Source organism: Myotis lucifugus, unplaced genomic scaffold, assembly GCF_000147115.1.
Source record: "Myotis lucifugus unplaced genomic scaffold, Myoluc2.0 scaffold_23, whole genome shotgun sequence".
NCBI lineage: Eukaryota > Metazoa > Chordata > Mammalia > Chiroptera > Vespertilionidae > Myotis > Myotis lucifugus.
In genome coordinates this window covers 393,529-411,247 of record NW_005871071.1, presented here as the reverse complement: position 1 = coordinate 411,247, position 17,719 = coordinate 393,529, and the positions used below count along the sequence as shown (strand labels likewise).

Sequence of the window (17,719 nt, the reverse complement as noted above, 5' to 3'; positions counted from 1 at the left end):
CCCCAACAAAAAAGGAATCTTAAAAAGTTCTCCCTCTTTTTCTTTGCTATTCAAATCCACGGGGAAAAAAGCAAAGGGGGGATCTTAAAAACCGCAAAAGGGGAAAAAAGCCTGTTTCCTCCGGGGGTCCCCATTTGCCCTGCCCCTGTTTTCTCACCGGCACTTTTGAGCCCAATGAGAGTTCCCTGTTTAATCCGCAAGTATGATTCCCCCGAACCCCCCACCCAAGCTTCCTTCCCCAGCTAAGCTTTTTTTCAGAATTAAAGGCCCGAGAAAGAGTTTCCGGGATAAGGAAAAGTTAACGGAGTCCATCCCCCCCAAACCGTTTTTTTATGAAATGGTGAAAGGTTTTCTTTTGCAAGAGGAAGAAGAAGAAAAAGGTAAAGATTCAATTTATTAACACCAAAGCCCCTCTCTCAACAAGTGAATCTAAAAATCAAGTGAATAAATATTCTGATGAACAGAATAAACTGGTGAATATAATAGATTCAGGGGCATAGAAAGGGGGGGGACTGACATTTTTCGGGGGGAAAGGGGTGTGGGGGGGTGCAGGAAGAGACTGGAAAAAAATCTTACCCCTATGGATGAGGACATTGGGGGGGGGGGGGGTAAGGCCAGAGGGTAGGGTGGGAACCCTGTGGAGGGGAGCTATGGGGGGAAAAAAGAGGAACAACTGTAATAATCTGAACAATAAAGATTTAATTTAAAAAAAAAAAGAAATAGTCACACATGTGGACAAAGGTATGTAATGTATAGATATAAATGTATATCTATATACATTTGCAACCAATTAAAATTAAGATAGAACCAGAAAATAAAAAAGCCATTCTACTTTTCCCACCATTATTGAGGTATAATCCTATATAATAAAGCGGTAATATGCAAATTGACCGTCACGCCCTCACAAGATGGCTGCCTACGACCAGGCCAGAAGGGTTGTTAGTGAGGGATGACCAAACAACTGAATAGCAGGCTGCATGGGATGACCAGGCCACTGGGGGGGAGGGGCGGTCCGTGAGGGGAGACCAGGCCTACAGGGGGGCAACTGGGGGCAACCAGGCCAGCAGGGGGGGGCGGGGCAGTTGGGGGTGACCAGTCCGGCAGGGGGGGGACAGTTAGGGTCAACCAGGCTGGCAGAGGGGGGTAGTTGGGGGCAACCAGGCTGGCAGAGGGAGCAGTAAGGGGTGACCAGGCTGGCAGTGGGGGGCAGTTAGGAGCAACCAGGCCGACAGGATGGGGGCAGTTAGGGGCGACCAGGCAGGCAGCCAGGTGAGCGATTATTGTGAGAGGGACGTCCGATTGCTGGTTTAGGCCTGATCCCTAGAATCGGGCCTAAACCGGCAGTCAGACATCCCCCAAGGGGTCCTGGATTGGAGAGGGTGCAGGCTGGGCTAGGGCCCCCCCCCCCCATGCATGAATTTCGTGCACTGGGCCTCATTAATAAATAAAACTGTAAGATATTTAAATATCTTGATATATATGTGTACATTGAGAATTCCTGCCATCTAACACATTTCATCATTCTCTTTGATATCTCTGTAAGATGACACTATTGGCTGTGCATTTTGCTTTGAAACTTTGTTTCTAACTTGGCTAATTATTTAATACTACCTCTTTAACTATTATGTTTTAGCCCATTGCTTCTCCTCCTCATTCTATTCACTATATACAGATATTCTTTCCCAGTTTCTTCCCTTTTGATTTCATTCTTTCCCTTTCATTCTCTCTCCTTTTAATGTACCACCTATATCTTTTATACCAAGAAATTCCATGCAAAAAGCTCAAACCTCTCCCAAGTTCCAGTTCTACATTTTCAATATCCTAATGGAATTACTACCTGGCTTTTAGACATATCTAAAATTAAGCTCATCACCACCATCAAAATGAATTCACCAGTTATACAATGGCACGTTCATTCTCAGTCTCATATCCTTAAAGTCAAAAGGTATCTCACTGGATACCTTCAACATGAGAACATATTGAAGGGTGTATCTAAATACTTTATACTTTAAAAAGGATTAAGACACAAATGCAAATAATAAGGTAACTTAGAAAGTGCTAAGTACAATGGGTATACAGAACAGAAATTAAATACTTATTATTGAAACAATTCCTCTATCTTTCCCTTTATTAAAACCACAGTTAATTCAATCCTCTTTTCAAAGCTAAGCTCCAGTGTCATCTCCTTCATGAAATCATTTTCTTACACCTCTCTTTTGAATGACACAAATATCTTAACTGGTCTTTCAGCTATTTGTATAGTTATCTTACATATTTTATCATATCATAATTGAAAATACATACTTTTTATTTTTCCAAAATGAGATATGTGCTAACTTTAATTTTAGAGGGAAATATAGCTATTAGAATACAAGAGCTCCTAAAATAGTAGGAAAATTATAAGTACCTGAGCAATCACAGCTTCTCGTGTCCCATAATATTTAAAGAATAGATGATCAGTCTGAATATAAAGCTGACAAGTATTTTTTTCAGCTAAAGTTGTACGTTTTTTCCTCAAGAGTTCTGGACCATTATTAACAGCATGTTCTTTAGGTGTCTGTCAAAAAGAGAGTCATTTCTAATCATTAGCATGCTTCACTAATATAATTTTATATAGTATACTTTAAAAACAATTTCATATTCTGCTTTATGAGTAGACATTATAAAAAAATTCATATTATAAACAAGGGTACACATTATAAAATATTTCATATCCTGCTTTATTATGTAACATCATAGACATTTCCCCATGCCATTAAAAATTCTTCATAAACATCACTTTCAGACTCATAACATCTACTGCATAGATGTATTACTTATTCAAGAGATTCTTTCACTTTTACACGTTTTTCAAAATATACCTTTTAATACGTAATCACTTGAATATAAAGCAAGTCTTATAGTAGTTTATAATACTTTGATATCTTCTTCCACCTCACCTCTATAAACCCAATGTATTACCTACCCGTCAAAATTTGTCTCCTAAATACCTAAGAAACCTGTCTCCATCACATTAGTCCAAACTACCATCACTTATAACCTAGAGTACTAGAATAAAAACAATGTAATCTATCCACATCCACTATTAGCCTTTAATGTATTCTCTATACTGTAATCTTTTCAAAATGCAAACTTGAAAATATTACTTACCTCTATAATATATTTCAATGACTTCCCATTGCTTTACGGATAAAGTCCTAAATTCTGTATATGCTATCAAATAAGTACTGCAGACTCTAATTACCTGTCCAGTTTCTTCCCATTCCATATTATTTCACAGAGAGACCCTATTGCATTACCCAACTCTAGCCCTCTTTCCAATCCTCCAACACACAGTCTGTCTCCTGCCAGTCCTTGTACATGCTGATGCTACCTCTCCTGATCTAACATCTTCTTTCAGACTTAGTGAAGGTCAATTCATCCATTATACCACCTCACAAAACTATGTACCCATGTCCTTACATAGAGTAATCTTACAATTTATTGTGTGGTTATTTGATTAATTTCTGTCCCCACCCCAACACCTATTACTTCATGAATTCTAGAAAAAAGACACTTATCTCTGCTTATCGCTATTACAGAGGCCCAGTGCACGAATTCGTGCACGGGTGGGGTCCGGCCGGCCAGGACCAGCGGGGAGGAGGGGACACAGGAGGTTGGTTGCTGGCCCCACCCCCGATCAAGGTTGTGGGGAGCCAATCGGGCCAGTTGGCTGCCACAGTGCACATTATAGCAACCAGTCATCCTGGTCATTCCATTGTTCCGGTCACTTGGCTTTTATATATATAGATTGTTCTCACCTAACACACATTTGGCAGGCAAACTGAATGTTTAAAGAATTACCACTGCAATTGAATCCAAATACTTAAACAATTGTTGACATGTAAAAGAACCATTTTAAATGAATTTTGATGAAATAATAGAAAATTCAAATTAAATTCTTGAGATACGCTTATAATGCTATGAATTTCCCTCTTAGGACTGCTATCACTGTGTCTCATAGATTTTTGGTTGTTGTATGTTTTCAGGTCACTTTTGATTTCTTCCTTGATCTCACTGTCAACCCTTTCATTGTTTAATAACATGTTATTTAGCCTCCATGTCTTTGTGTGTTTTTCAGTTTTTTCCTTGTGATAAAGTCCTATTTTCATACCATTATGGTCAGAGAAGATGCCTGATATGACTTTAATCTTCTTAAATTTATTGAAATGTGTTTTGTGTCCTAACATGTGATCTATCCTAGAAAATGTTCTATGAGCACTTGAAAAAAAATGTATATTCTGCTGCTTTGGGGTGAAATGCTCTTAAGATATCAATTAAATTCATCTGACCTAGTATGTCATTTAAGACCACTGTTTCCTTGTTGATTTTCTGTCTGGAAGATCTATCCAGTCAATGGGGTGTTAAAACCCCCTACTATGAGTTTAATTACTGTCAATCTCTCCCTTTATGTCCATCAGGATTTGCTTTACATATTTAGGTACTTCTATGTTGAGTGCATAAATGTTTACAAGTGTTATATCCTCTTGTTGGATTGCTCCCTTTGTCACTATATAGTGTCCTTTTTTGTCTCCTATTATAGCCTTTGTTTTAAAGTCTATTTTGTCAGATGTAAGTATTGCTACTCCAGCATTTCCCCCTTTCCATTTACATAAATTATCTTTATCCACTCCTTCTAAATAAAATTTTTAAATGAGAAAAAATGTCCTTTATATTTACCTACATATTTACTATGTTATGCTCTTCACTTCTTTGCATAGATCTATATTCCTATCTCTTATTCTTTTTCTACCTGAAGAACTTCCCTTAACAATTCTTGCAGTGTAAATCTCTTACAAATTCTCTCAGCCTGTTTGTGTGAAACAGATCTTTAATTTGCCCTCATTCTTGAAAATTATTTTACAAAATATAGAATCCTAGTTTGGTAGTTTTTCCCCCAGCACACTTTGAAGATGTCATTATGTAATCTTCAGTTTGCACTGTGTAATGAGAAGCCAAAAGTTATTCTTACAGTTGTTTCCCTGGATATAAATGTATCTTCTTTTCTCTAGCTGCTTTTATTTATGATTTTCTCATTTTCAGTGGTTTCCAATAATTTGACTGTAATATGCCCTAGTACAGTTTTCCTTGTGTTTATCCTACCTGGGTTTCATTGAGATTCCTGGGCCATAAATTTTGGAGACATTAATATTTCAAATATTTTTCCTGTATCCGCTGTCCCAGGACTCCAATTATTTTCTCTTTGTGCTTAGATCTGGATAGTTTCTATTTTTTACTGTCCTTTATTTACCCATGTTGCCTTCTGCAGTAAATAATTTGCTCTTAAGCCTATCCATTAAATTTCAATTAAGAAAATGTACTTTTCAGTTCTACAAGTTACATTTAGTTCTTTATTATAATTTCTATTATCTCCTCTTTGTTTTCATATTTTTCTGTTATTCTTTGAATGTATTTATAACCATTATCTTAATCCATTAAATTTCAATTAAGAAAATGTACTTTTCAGTTCTACAAGTTACATTTAGTCCTTTATTATAATTTCTTTTTTCAACTTTTTGTCATCTAGTAATATTTTATGAATGCTGGGCTCTTTTAATGTTACATTATTGAGTATCTGCATTCTGTGTACTCTTTTTTCATTGCTAATCCTCACCCTAAAATATTTTTTCCCATTGATTTTTAGAGAGAGTGGAAAGGAGGCAGGGAGGAGGAAAGAGAGACACATTGATGTAAAAGACATCGATCCGTTGCCTCCTGCACATACCCCAACCAGGGCCAGGGATCAAACCCACAACCCAGGTACATGTCCTTGTCCGGGAATCAAATCCAGAATCCTTCAGTGCTCGGGCCAGCACTCTAACCACTGTGCAAAACTGGCCAAGGCTATGTACTCTTTTAACAAGTATCATTGAACTTTGTTCTGACAGACAGTTAATTTACCTGAAAGTCAACTTGATCTTTTTGGAGTTTGGTTTTTCCACTTAGTTAGGGCAGGTCTCCAGTAGCCTTTAACTCTAGGGTGAAATTAGCCTTACTCTTAATATGGCTTGGGATCTTTACAAATTATAATTTCTAATAGTACATTGATTCCACAGTAGTTTTTCTTTCTCTGGTAGTTTCCTCATAGAATTTCACCCTATGCATGTATAGCTTAGTATTCATCTAAAACTAAATGAAACACTTGTGCAGATATCTGGAGCTTTTTCTCGGTGTAGCTGTCTCCTGTCAAACTCTGCCTTCTTGAACTTTGACCTGTCTCTTCAACTCAGTAAGATTGCTGTGCACTTTTTGCTCTTCGTGAGATCCCCTTCCCTGTGACACGCCTGAAATTTTGCCTCCAGTCATGAAGTCAGGAAAATCACAGAGATATTTATATTTCCCTCTCAACATCGCATCCTGTACTGCCTGCTTCCAATGTTTGAAAACAACTGTTTCATATATTTTGTTTAGTTTTCGTTTTCTACAAGAAAGCTATGTGGATACCCATTATTCAATCATAACTGGAAAGGGAAATCTTTACTTAATATTTTTACTAAAAGTTTCAATGTTTTCATTTTAGACATTTAATACTTTAATCTATCTGAAGTTTTGTTTTAAATATGGTAAGAGATAGAGATCCAACTTCATCTGTTTCTAAGTGGTTAAACATTAGAAAAATATTTCTGGCTCCATTTTTTCTGGCTCCATTTATTCAACCATCTTTACTTTTCCTCACTGATTTGAGATTCTAACTCTACCAAATAACAAAGTTTCACATCTGCATTTGTTTTCATCTCTATGTTAAGATTATACTCTCATTTAGTATAATAATTTTTAATCCCTTCTAGGGCAAATCCCTCTTGCCTGTTCATCACCTTTAGATTGGCCCTACTTCTTCTTAGTCTTTACTTTTCTGTATAGCATTTTAGACCCATCTAAGTGCTGTGAATAACCCTTTTGTAATTTGTATCAAAAATATATTTAATCTATTAATCAACATAGAAAAATTAATATTTTTATGATATACTAGAGGCCCAGTGCACAAAAATTTGTGCACTTGGGGGGGGGGGGGTCCCTCAGCCCAGCCTGTGCCCTCTCACAGTCTGGGACCCTTGGGGGATGTCCACCTGCTGGCTTAGGCCCGCTCCCAGGGGATCGGCCCTAAGCTGGCAATTAGACATCCCTCTGGCAGCCCAGGAGCCCTCGGGGGATGTCCACTTGCCAGCGGGGACCAGGCCAAGCAGCAGTCGGACATCCTTAGCGCTGCTGAGGCAGGAGAGGCTCCCGCCATCACTGCTGTGCTGGCAGCCGTCAGCCTGGCTTGTGGCTGAGCAGAGCTCCCCCTGTGGGAGCACACTGACGACCAGGGAGCAGCTCCTGCATTGAGCGTCTGCCCTGTGGTGGTCAGTGTGTGTCATAGTGACCAGTTATTCCCAGTCGTTCTGCTGTTAGGGTCAATTTGCATATTACCCTTTATTATATGCCTGGTGCATGGGTGAGGGCTGGCTGGTTTGCCCTAAAGGGTGTCCGGATCAGGGTGGGGGTCCCGCTGGGGCCTGGGTGAGGGGCTGAGGGCCGTTTTCAGACTGACCACACCCCCTTCAGGGTGGGGGTCCCTGCTGGAGTGCCTGGCGAGCCTGGGTGAGGGGCTGAGGGCTGTTTTCAGACTGGCCACACCCACTTCAGGGAGGGGAGTCCTGCTGGGGTGCCTGGCCAGCCTGGGTGAGGGGCTGATGGCTGTTTGCAGGTTGGCCACGGCCCCCAGCCACCCAAGCTCCCAGTGGAGGCTGGCTGGAAGCAGGTATCTGGGATTTATTTATCTTCTATAATTGAAACTTTGTTGCCTTTAGCAGAGGCCACAGCCGGCCAGGACAGGCGGGAAGCTTGGCTTCCTCCATCGCCAGGGCAACAAAGCCTCCTGTTTGCTCCAGCTCCATGGCTGCCAGCCGCCATCTTGGTTGGGTTAATTTGCATATAGTCGCTCTGATTGGCTGGTGGGTATAGCTTGTGGTATAGCGAAGGTACGGTCAATTTGCATGTTTCTCTTTTATTAGATTAGCTTATTTTTCCATTAACAAGGTATGTCTCTCCATTTACTTAAAATTAATCTTCTTGCCTGGCCGCAGTGGCTCAGTGGTTGAGAATCTCATGGTTTGACTCCTGGTCAGTGCACATGCCCGGGTTGAGGGCTCAATCCCCAGTGGGGCATGCAGGAGGCAGCCAATCAATGATTCTCTCATCATTGATGCTTCTATCTCTCTCTCTCTCTCCCTTCCTCAATAATAATATATTTATAAATAAATAAATAGCCCTGGCTGGTTTGGCTCACTGGATAGAGCGTCAGCCTGGGGACTGAAGGGTCCCAGGTTCGATTCCGGTCAAGGGCATGTACCTTGGTTGCGGGCACATCCCCAGTAGGGGGTGTGCAGGAGGCAGCTGATCGATGCTTCTCTCTCATTGATGTTTCTAACTCTCTATCCCTCTCCCTTCCTCTCTGTAAAAAATCAATAAAATATATTTTAAATAAATAAATAAAGTAATCTTAACACATCTTATATAGTTTCATAATTTTCCTTAATTGGGTCTTATAATTCTCTGTTACATTTATTCTTCAATACATGATATTCTTGATACTATTAACAATGTCTTCTCTTTTGTTACATTTCTGATAGTCTATTACTGGATATAAAGAAATGTGACCTAAACCTAGGTGGTCTGGCTCAGTGGATATAGTGTCGGCCTGCAGACTGAAGAGTCCCAGGTTCGATTCCGGTCAAGAGCACATGCCCGGGTTGCGGGCTCAATCCCCAGTAGGGGGTATGCAGGGGGTGTGCAGGGGGTGTGTCTCTCTCCCTCTCCCTTCCTCTCTGAAATCAATAAAAATATATTTAAAAAACAAACAACAAAAAGAGAAATGTGACCTATTTGTGTATATTAACTTTATATCTAGCCACTGTTAAACTCTGCTACATCTAGCAATCTGTAGTCTTGTCCTCTCCACATTGCTGACACTTAGTACAAATGGTTTTTCTACTGAATAACTGCAATAACTTCTAATTAGTCTCCTAGTCTCTAATCTTACACCCCACCACAGGGTTAAAAATTATTTACCAGTCTTACTCTCTCTCTGGCCTTTAATATCTCTAATACCTCTGAGGTATGTAGACATATCTCAGAGATATTACAGGTTCGGGACCAGACCACCATCAATAAAGTGAGTATAGCAATAAAGCGAGTCAATCTTTTTGTTAGTGGAGGGTCTTGCCTTCATTTTGGTAAAAAACAACATCTGTGAAGTGCAATAAAACAAAGTATGCCTGTATACTGCCTTTCCACCTATTCATGCCCAACCTCACTCTCACTTATTCTTTTAGTGTATGACTACTGTCCTCAATTACTTCTCAGTTTAGATTAACAATTCCTCCTATGTATAGAGCATCATTCTATACTTAATCCTCTTCTATCCCTTACCCGCAATTGTATCTCTGTGTCTCCAAGTAAATGATAAACTTTTTGAGGATAAGTCTTTGTCTTAATCTCCACATATTTCTAGAACCAGCAGTCTCTGACAATATGACAGATCAATACATAGTTTTTCAATGAATGCAAGAATAAAATCTCACTTATACTTGAAAGTCCCACCTGAAACAGAATTGTTTGTGCATGTTGCAGATCAAGAAACACACAAATCTGCATTTGTATCTCAAGTAGCTCAAGAAACATTACTCTAGCCTACTACTTTTAGAAAGGATGTCTAAACTACATGATAAATGTTTTATCATAAAAATATTTTTTTTCATTTTAAACTTGCTTTGAATTTTTTTTTTAAGAGAGAGGGAGAGAGGGAGAGGGGGTAAGGGGGAGAGGGAGAGGAAGAGAAACATCGATGTGAAAGAGAAACATGGATCAGTCGCCTCCCGCACGCGCCCCAACGCGGGCACAAACCTGAAAACCTGGGCAAATGCCCTGACTGGGAATCAAGTCCACCACCTTTTGTTGTATGGGAGGACGTTCCAACCAACTGAGCCACACTGGCCAGGGCTAAACTTATGTTTTAAATGACTATAAACCTATCCCTTATTACAGGAAAAAGGATATCAAAAAAAGAATAAAAGAACAACAGTCAAATGGCAAAATATCTTACAATTAAAATATCAACAGCACTGTGATTATTATTAGGGTGGCTAATGATCTCAGTTTGCTTAAAGACACATGACTTTCAGTGTTAAGCTGGGAAGTCCCAGTCAAACAAGGGGAAGTTGACCAGTCTAATTTTAATACTAATACAAATAGTTACATTTATAGAAAACACAAGTTCAAACTGATTGTTTTTTAAATTAAGACTCACTATGTTTCGGACATCTGGTGTAATGTTAATGAGACACACAGATTTGTTTTAAATCTCAGCACTATGTCTTTATTATAGGCAAGTTAACTAGCTTCTTTAAGCATTAAAAAATATCAATATTTCTCCAGTGTTATAAATATTTCAGAAATTCTAGAACAAACATATTTAATGCAGGAACACATGCCCAAGTTCATTTTCATTTCTTAAATGCAAGCTAGTATTAAAATCCTTACCTGTGTTACTTCCTCTACACCAGTCATCTGGTACTTCCTCATCCTTTCAAATACTGAATGATCTGCACAGCCGCCCTGTGGACCATATTTATGGGGGTAGTCTAAAACACAAAGAAGAAATATCATTTTTGTCACATGTTTAGGTATTATGAATTATCTTATAAATGAAAAGTTGACTGTCATAAGTAATATAGGAAAAGAAATACGCTAGGCATTCTAATTTTCAAACCTGGTAGGTTCCCAAGTTCTCCCTCAATAAAACATCACTGGTCTCTAGAACTTTATCATACAGATAATTTGTTAATTCTAAAAACAATAATCATTGTTTATTCTGAATTGAACTTTCCCCAGCTTTCCCACTTTGGATATACAGAGCATCTTAATACTGCAATTTCCTTTATTTTGTAGTGTGTAACTTGCCCTTCAAACATATTAAATTCCTACGCTGCAAAGCACAAAACCACCTCAATCTGAACTACAATTAAGCTAATATAATGTTATATTTGGCTTGAATTCCTCCCATGAATACCAACTGGCCTAAGAACCAACCTCTATGGCACAGTAAAAGCAGACAGGGTTTAAATTTATTCAATGCATACTTCAAACAAATGCTTTATAAACCAATAACTATTTTATCACCATTTTTCTCCTTTCATAAGCAATGATTCATTTATCCTTAAATGAGTTGGGTCTATTTCCAGAGAAGTTGTTCAATTTCGTCATTCAAAAGTTTACTCCACTCTCTCAAAATTCACATACTTCTCCATTGTTAAGGTCCTACTTAGTTCATGAACATATTTTATAATTCAATCTACTAACCATAATTAAGAGAATTGTCAAAATAAAATACCAAGACATGGGTGAAAGGAGAAGCACTGAAAAATCCTTAAGTAGCTTACAGAATCAATCCACAGAATTATAATTAGAAACACTGCAGGTAGTTAATTAAGAAAAATCTAGAACCTAAAGTGCATACTAGTAGCCTATTTCATTGAAAATACAAATTAAATACTACAATACAAATCTAAACTGGCATGTAGAAGCTAGGTATTATGAACAATCTATCTACACTGATAAACAGCTCTGATTTTACATTTTAAATTAGTTTTTATCAGGGGTCAAGATTGCCAACAGCTGTAAAATTCTAATCAATCAATGTGAAAGAAATGATAGACTTAAAAGTCACTATTTCCAAGCCGACATACTGATATATTAGTTAATGAAGCAAAGGATCATCAATGGGTGCTAAAACCACTGAGTGAAAGATGGGAGCATATTCATAGTCTCTTAAAGCATAATCCCACAGATTAGTTAATAATTATAAAGGAAAAATGTATCTTTACATCAAAGTGATATATAATAATTACCACTTCATTTACCAAGTGATGAAATTAAGCATTACCAATAGGACAACTTGATATTATGTGCCTCCTACTGTGATGCAGTTAAGAAACATTCAGCTTAACCTATGCAATATTCTTGCCAAAATATGTTAACTGAACCTAATCACGAATAAACAGACACACCAAGAATGTGAAACATTCTATAACAGTGATGGCGAACCTTTTGAGCTCGGCGTGTCAGCATTTTGAAAAACCCTAACTTAACTCTGGTGCCGTGTCACATATAGAAATTTTTTGATATTTGCAACCAGAGTAAAACAAAGATTTATATTTTTGATATTTATTTTATATATTTAAATGCCATTTAACAAAGAAAAATCAACCAAAAAAATTAGTTCACGTGTCATCTCTGACACGCGTGTCATAGATTCGTCATCACTGTTCTATAAGTCATTGCCTTAGACATGTGAAAAAAGGCAATGTCATTTAAAGAAACAGAAAAAGTTGCCCTGGCCTGTGTTGCTCAGTGATTAGCAGCGGTTCTCAACCTGTGGGTCGCGACCCCTTTGGCGGTCGAACGACCCTTTCACAGGGGTCGCCTAAGACTATCCTGCATATCAGATATTTACATTACAATTCATAACAGTAGCAACAGTACAGTTATGAAGTAGCAACGAAAATAATTTTATGGTTGGGTCACAACATGAGGAACTGTATGTAAAGGGCCAGAAGGTTGAGAACCACTGGATTAGAGCGTCAGCTTGAAGGGTCTCGCATCAAGAGCAGTACCTAAGTTGTGGGCTTGCTCCCCACCTCCCATTAGGGCATGTGCTGTAGACAACCAGTCAATGTGAGACACACTGATGCTTCTCTTTCTATCTCTCCTTCCCTTCCCTCCCTTTCTCCCTCCCCGCTCCCAACCTCTATTCCACTCTGAAAAATCAATGAAAAAAATATTCTCAGGTGATGATTAATAAAAAAAATAAAAAATAAAAATAAAAAACTGAGAACTGTGGGGTGGAGGAGCCTGGAAGTTAAGACACTTAAAAGAGATATAATAAATGATATAAATGTATATTTTTAGGGGATGAAACACTTATTATTGTTATTTTAAAAATGTATATATTCTTAGGAGATGTGTGCTGCAGTATTTAGCAGTGGTGGCTCATGCAGTCGGTAGCCTACCTTCAAATGGTTCCCAAAAAAATGTGTTGAGGGAAGTATAAAATGTTTTAAAAAATGGTAAACTAGGGAGAAGGATGTATGTGTTCCTGTATAATTCTTTAAACATTTTTTTTTAGTTTGAAATTTTCAAAATAAAACTAGAACTAAAAAACTGCAATATCAGTAGAACAAGTTAAAATTACTTTGAAGTGGAAAAATAACACAACTGAAATGATGAACATGCCTGGCCGGCATGGCTCAGTGGTTGAGTGTCGCACTATGAACCAGGAGGTCATGGTTTGATTTCCCATCAGGGCATATGCCCAGGTTGTGGGCTCAATCCCCAGTGTGAGGTGTGCAGAAAGAAGGCAGCCAAACAATGATCTTCTCCCATCATTGCTCTATTTCTCTCTCCCTCTCCCTTCCTCTCTGAAATCAATAAAAAAAAATACATATATACTTAAAAGAAGAAAAAACACTAATACATTTATTACTGTATCATTTCAAATGCTCACTTTAGCAAAGTGAAAATATAGTACCATCCCACATATATTTAATAAGAATCTACCACAAAGGCTGGAAAGTCTTACAGTATAATATGCCAAGTTTTTCAATTCTCACCATTTAATTTAGGGTATTATCACCACTCTGCCTTCTTCTGCTACTATAATTTTAACCTGAAAATGTCCCAATGAGTCTTGCCCAGATTCTTAATGGAAGCTAGCTTGCCTAGCCCACCAGTTAAAGTTTCTCCATGTCAAGAACACAATACAAAAACATACTCATAGACAAGTGTACATATGCACTGAAGTTCTTTATTCAGTTAACAGACGTTAGATCTCTTGGAATTTTCCTACTTGTTTTAATCTATAATAATAAAAGCGTAATATGCTAATTAGACCAGACAGCCAAACGACCTTCCAGACGTCATTCTGGATGAAGCCGGGGCAGCAGGGGCCAAGGCAGAGCTGGTTAGTGGCGATCAGGCAGGCAGGCAAGCAGTTAGGGGCGATCAGGCAGGCAGGCAGGCGAGCAATTAGGGGCAATCAGGCAGGCAGGCAGAGTGGTTAGAGGCGATCAGGCAGGCAAGAGATTGGTTGGGGCGATCAGGCAGGCAGGCAAGTGGTTAGGGGTGATCAGGCAGGCAGGCAGACGAGCAGTTAGGAGCCAGCGATCCCGGATTGCGAGAGGGATGTCCAAATGCCAGTTTAGGCCCGATCCCACAGGGATCCCTGTAGGATTGGGCCTAAACCGGCAGTCGGATATCCCCCGAGGGGTCCTGGATTGCGAGAGGGTGCAGGCCGGGCTGAGGGAATCCCCCCCCCCCCCCGCACGAAATTCATGCACTGGGCCTCTAGTTATCATATAAAATCAAGTTCATAGTTTGATATTACTTTGTGCTATTTTACCCAACATTGGGATAGTCCAGTATCCAGCAACTAAAAATGTGGCCAGATTCTTTGGCTAGTTTTTCACTTAAATCATGAATAAGAACATAATTTATCTATTTCTTACAAGATAACAAGGTGAATGAGGAGGAATCCTTCTGCTGACTCTGGCAACAACTAAACAGGTAAGTAAAACATGCTCTAAGAGTACTGATATACAAAATATTTGGCCACAGAAAATGAATAACACTAAGTAATACATTTTCAAAAGCTTATTTTAATTTCTGTTCCAATGTGATAAGCAACTAACTTATGATTCAATTAGTATGTTATGTCCTTATTTTTCCTTTATGGATCAGTTTGTGGTGCCTTATTTGGATTGTTAAGATAATAGTTAAGTTAATAATCTATTTTACCATTTATCTTATACTAATTTAAGTTCAATGAAATAAACATATATTTAACATTTGATGAAATTCTTTGAGTTGAATTAGACATCTCCCAACATATTAAAAAAGGCCTATTTAAACTACAGTTCTAACTTATCATAAAACTATCTTAATAACCTCCATAACCAAATTGCTGTATTTCACACATGAACATGAGCACAGATAAAAGAGCATGGCATCATGGCCCCACTTCCAAATAAAAAAAACTATTTAACTTAGCCTTTCAAAAGAAAAGCCTTGTGGGTACATCATTACAGCCTGTTTTCAGATGACTTCCTCTAAATGCCTATCATATCTGGTCTCCCCATTCCACATGCTTCACCACTACCAAATATTTTTTTTTAAAGGTATATGGGGTTGGGAATAATCTGTTTACAAAATATACAATCTTCCCCAAAACCCCTACTAATAGTATATCAATCATGTAACCACTTCTAAAAATATGTTTTAAAATGTTCAGAGATTTTATTTGAAAAAACAATTTCATTATTGGCAAGGTTTAGCAATCATTGACCAAACAGGTTTCTCACTATCCTGAACAAATCCACACTAAGTTTCCCAGCCTCCCATCCAAGCTAGGTGTACATAACCTAGTTTTTAGTTGAAAAAATATGAGCAGTAGGGAAGTGCACCAGCCAGGGTCCCATATGCTCTTTTTCCCTTCTAAATGGCTGGTAGGAGACAACTGGGAACTGCATTATAGTACAGTATAGCATAAAATAAAGTAACCTGGATTCCTACTCACTTATAGAAGAAAAGCTGCCTGATAAGGAATACTCACATTAAACTGTTACATAGTGAGAAATAAGCTTTTAGTGCACTTTGTCACTGAAGAGGGGGCTGTTTGGTACTGTAATTAGCATAATCTTAATACATAGTGAAAACTTTTGTCAAGAACAGAACTTATTTTATATCTGTTCTCCACTAGGGATCTGGCAAATTTTTTATCACAGAAAATAACAAAATAATCTTGCTCTAGCATATCAGAAGGTTTATTTTTTGGGTTTTTTTTTTTTTTACCAGTGTTGGTATTTGTTATAGTTTTCTAAATGTTTTCATTTATACTAGTTTTCATTCATCCTAAAAACTACAACTTTTGCTAAAAAATCAATCATACACTTAAGTTGAAGACTGATAAGTACAGTAACTAAGTCCATCTTTTAACTAAAGATAGAAGCTAGTAGACTCTATAATACCCAGATTAAATATATTGCATGCTTAGAGAAATACTGTTATCATTTTCAAACAGTTTCTCAAAAGGATTTACTCCATGCAAGATTTTCAGTTTCAGAGCAAAAAGCTGTGAGATTCATTAGCAATCAAGTTTTAAGCCCTCCAAAAGTTAGTCAATATGCCTGATTTTTTAAAAATATATTTTACTGATTTTTTTACAGAGAGGAAGAAAGAGGGATAGAGAGTCAGAAACATCGATGAAAGAGAAACATTGATCAGCCGCCTCCTGCACACCTCCCACTGGGGATGTGCCTGCAACCAAGGTACATGCCCATGACCGGAATCGAACCTGGGACCTTTCAGTCCGCAGGCCGATACTCTATCCACTGAGCCAAACCGGTTAGGGCAATATGCCTAATTTTATTCAAATTTGAGAAAGAACAAAGATCATAAGCTGATCATGACAAAAATTAGAATTTACCTTCATTAAAAGCATATTATGAAATACATTTTGAATCTGCTCCTACACAGGCACAAAAGGCATGCTGCAAAGTATTCTGGAAGAGAGAATTTTATAGCTTCCAACCCCATGCATGGCATTTAACTGAACATCTTACTAAATTCAAGAACAGAACAAAAATATCCTATCGTAAACAATTACCAGTAAAACATCATTTTCTTTAATGTAACAGGGAAAGCCAAAGAAGAGTATACATGTCTGATCTATACTAATAAAAGAGTAATATGCTAATTAGACCGGACGTCTTCCAGACATACTTCCTGATAAAGCCGAGCCCGAGCGCCTGCGGCCAACCCAGGCGAAGCCGCCCGCACTCCCAGGCGCCTGCAGTCAGCCCGGGCAAAGCCGGCCTGGGTCCCAGGTGCCTGCAGCCGGCCAGAGGGAGGGTAGCCTAGGTCCCGGGTGCCTGTGGCCGGCCGGAGGAGGGATGCCTGGGTCCCGGGTGCGGGGGCTGAGGCAGAGGCAGTTAGGGGCAATCAGGCCAGCAGGGGAGCAGTTAGGGGCGATCAGGAAAGCAGGGGAGTAATTAGGGGCAATCAGGCAGGCAGGCAGAAGTGGTTAGGGGCGATCAGGCAGGCAGGCAGAGGGGTTAGGGGCGATCAAGCAGGCAGGCAAGCGATTAGGAGCCAGTGGTCCCGGATTGCGAGAGGGATGTCCCCTGGTGGGGTCCCAGATTAGAGAAGGTGAGGCCCGGCTGAGGCCCCCACCCCCACCAGGTCTCTAATCTCTAATCTACACTAATAAAAGAGAAAAATGCAAATTGGTGTCACTTCGCTACGCCCACCAGCCAATCAGAGCGACTATGCAAATTAACCCAACAAAGATGGCGGTTAATTTGCACACGTAGGCGAGGAGTGAAGACTGAAGACTGAAGACTGAAGAGGCTTGGCTTCTCCACTGCGGCCAGACCAAAGGTCTGGGTCCCGGGTGCCGGAGGAAAACAGGTGCCAGCAGCCAGGGGAAGGAAGGCATATTGCACGAATCTCTTCGTTCAACGGGCCTCTAGTCTATACTAATAAAAGGCTAATATGCTAATCAGACCCGGAGACCTTCTGGATGTCCTTCCAGATAAAGCCATGGTGGCGGGGCCGAGGCAGAGGCAGTTAGGGGCGATCAGGCCAG

At 39.2% G+C, this 17,719-nt stretch overlaps 1 protein-coding gene across 1 annotated transcript in view; it reads right to left on the bottom strand.

Moving 5' to 3' along the window:
* Positions 1–17,719, bottom strand: part of ADAM10 (ADAM metallopeptidase domain 10) — a 117,879-nt gene that overhangs the window by 61,497 nt on the left and 38,663 nt on the right. The window contains exons 4-5 of the mRNA XM_023751601.1: positions 10,561–10,661; positions 2,408–2,557 (exon numbers count right to left, since the gene is read on the bottom strand). Of these exons, the coding sequence (XP_023607369.1) occupies positions 2,408–2,557; positions 10,561–10,661 (251 nt within the window). The remainder of the gene's footprint in view (positions 1–2,407; positions 2,558–10,560; positions 10,662–17,719) is intronic.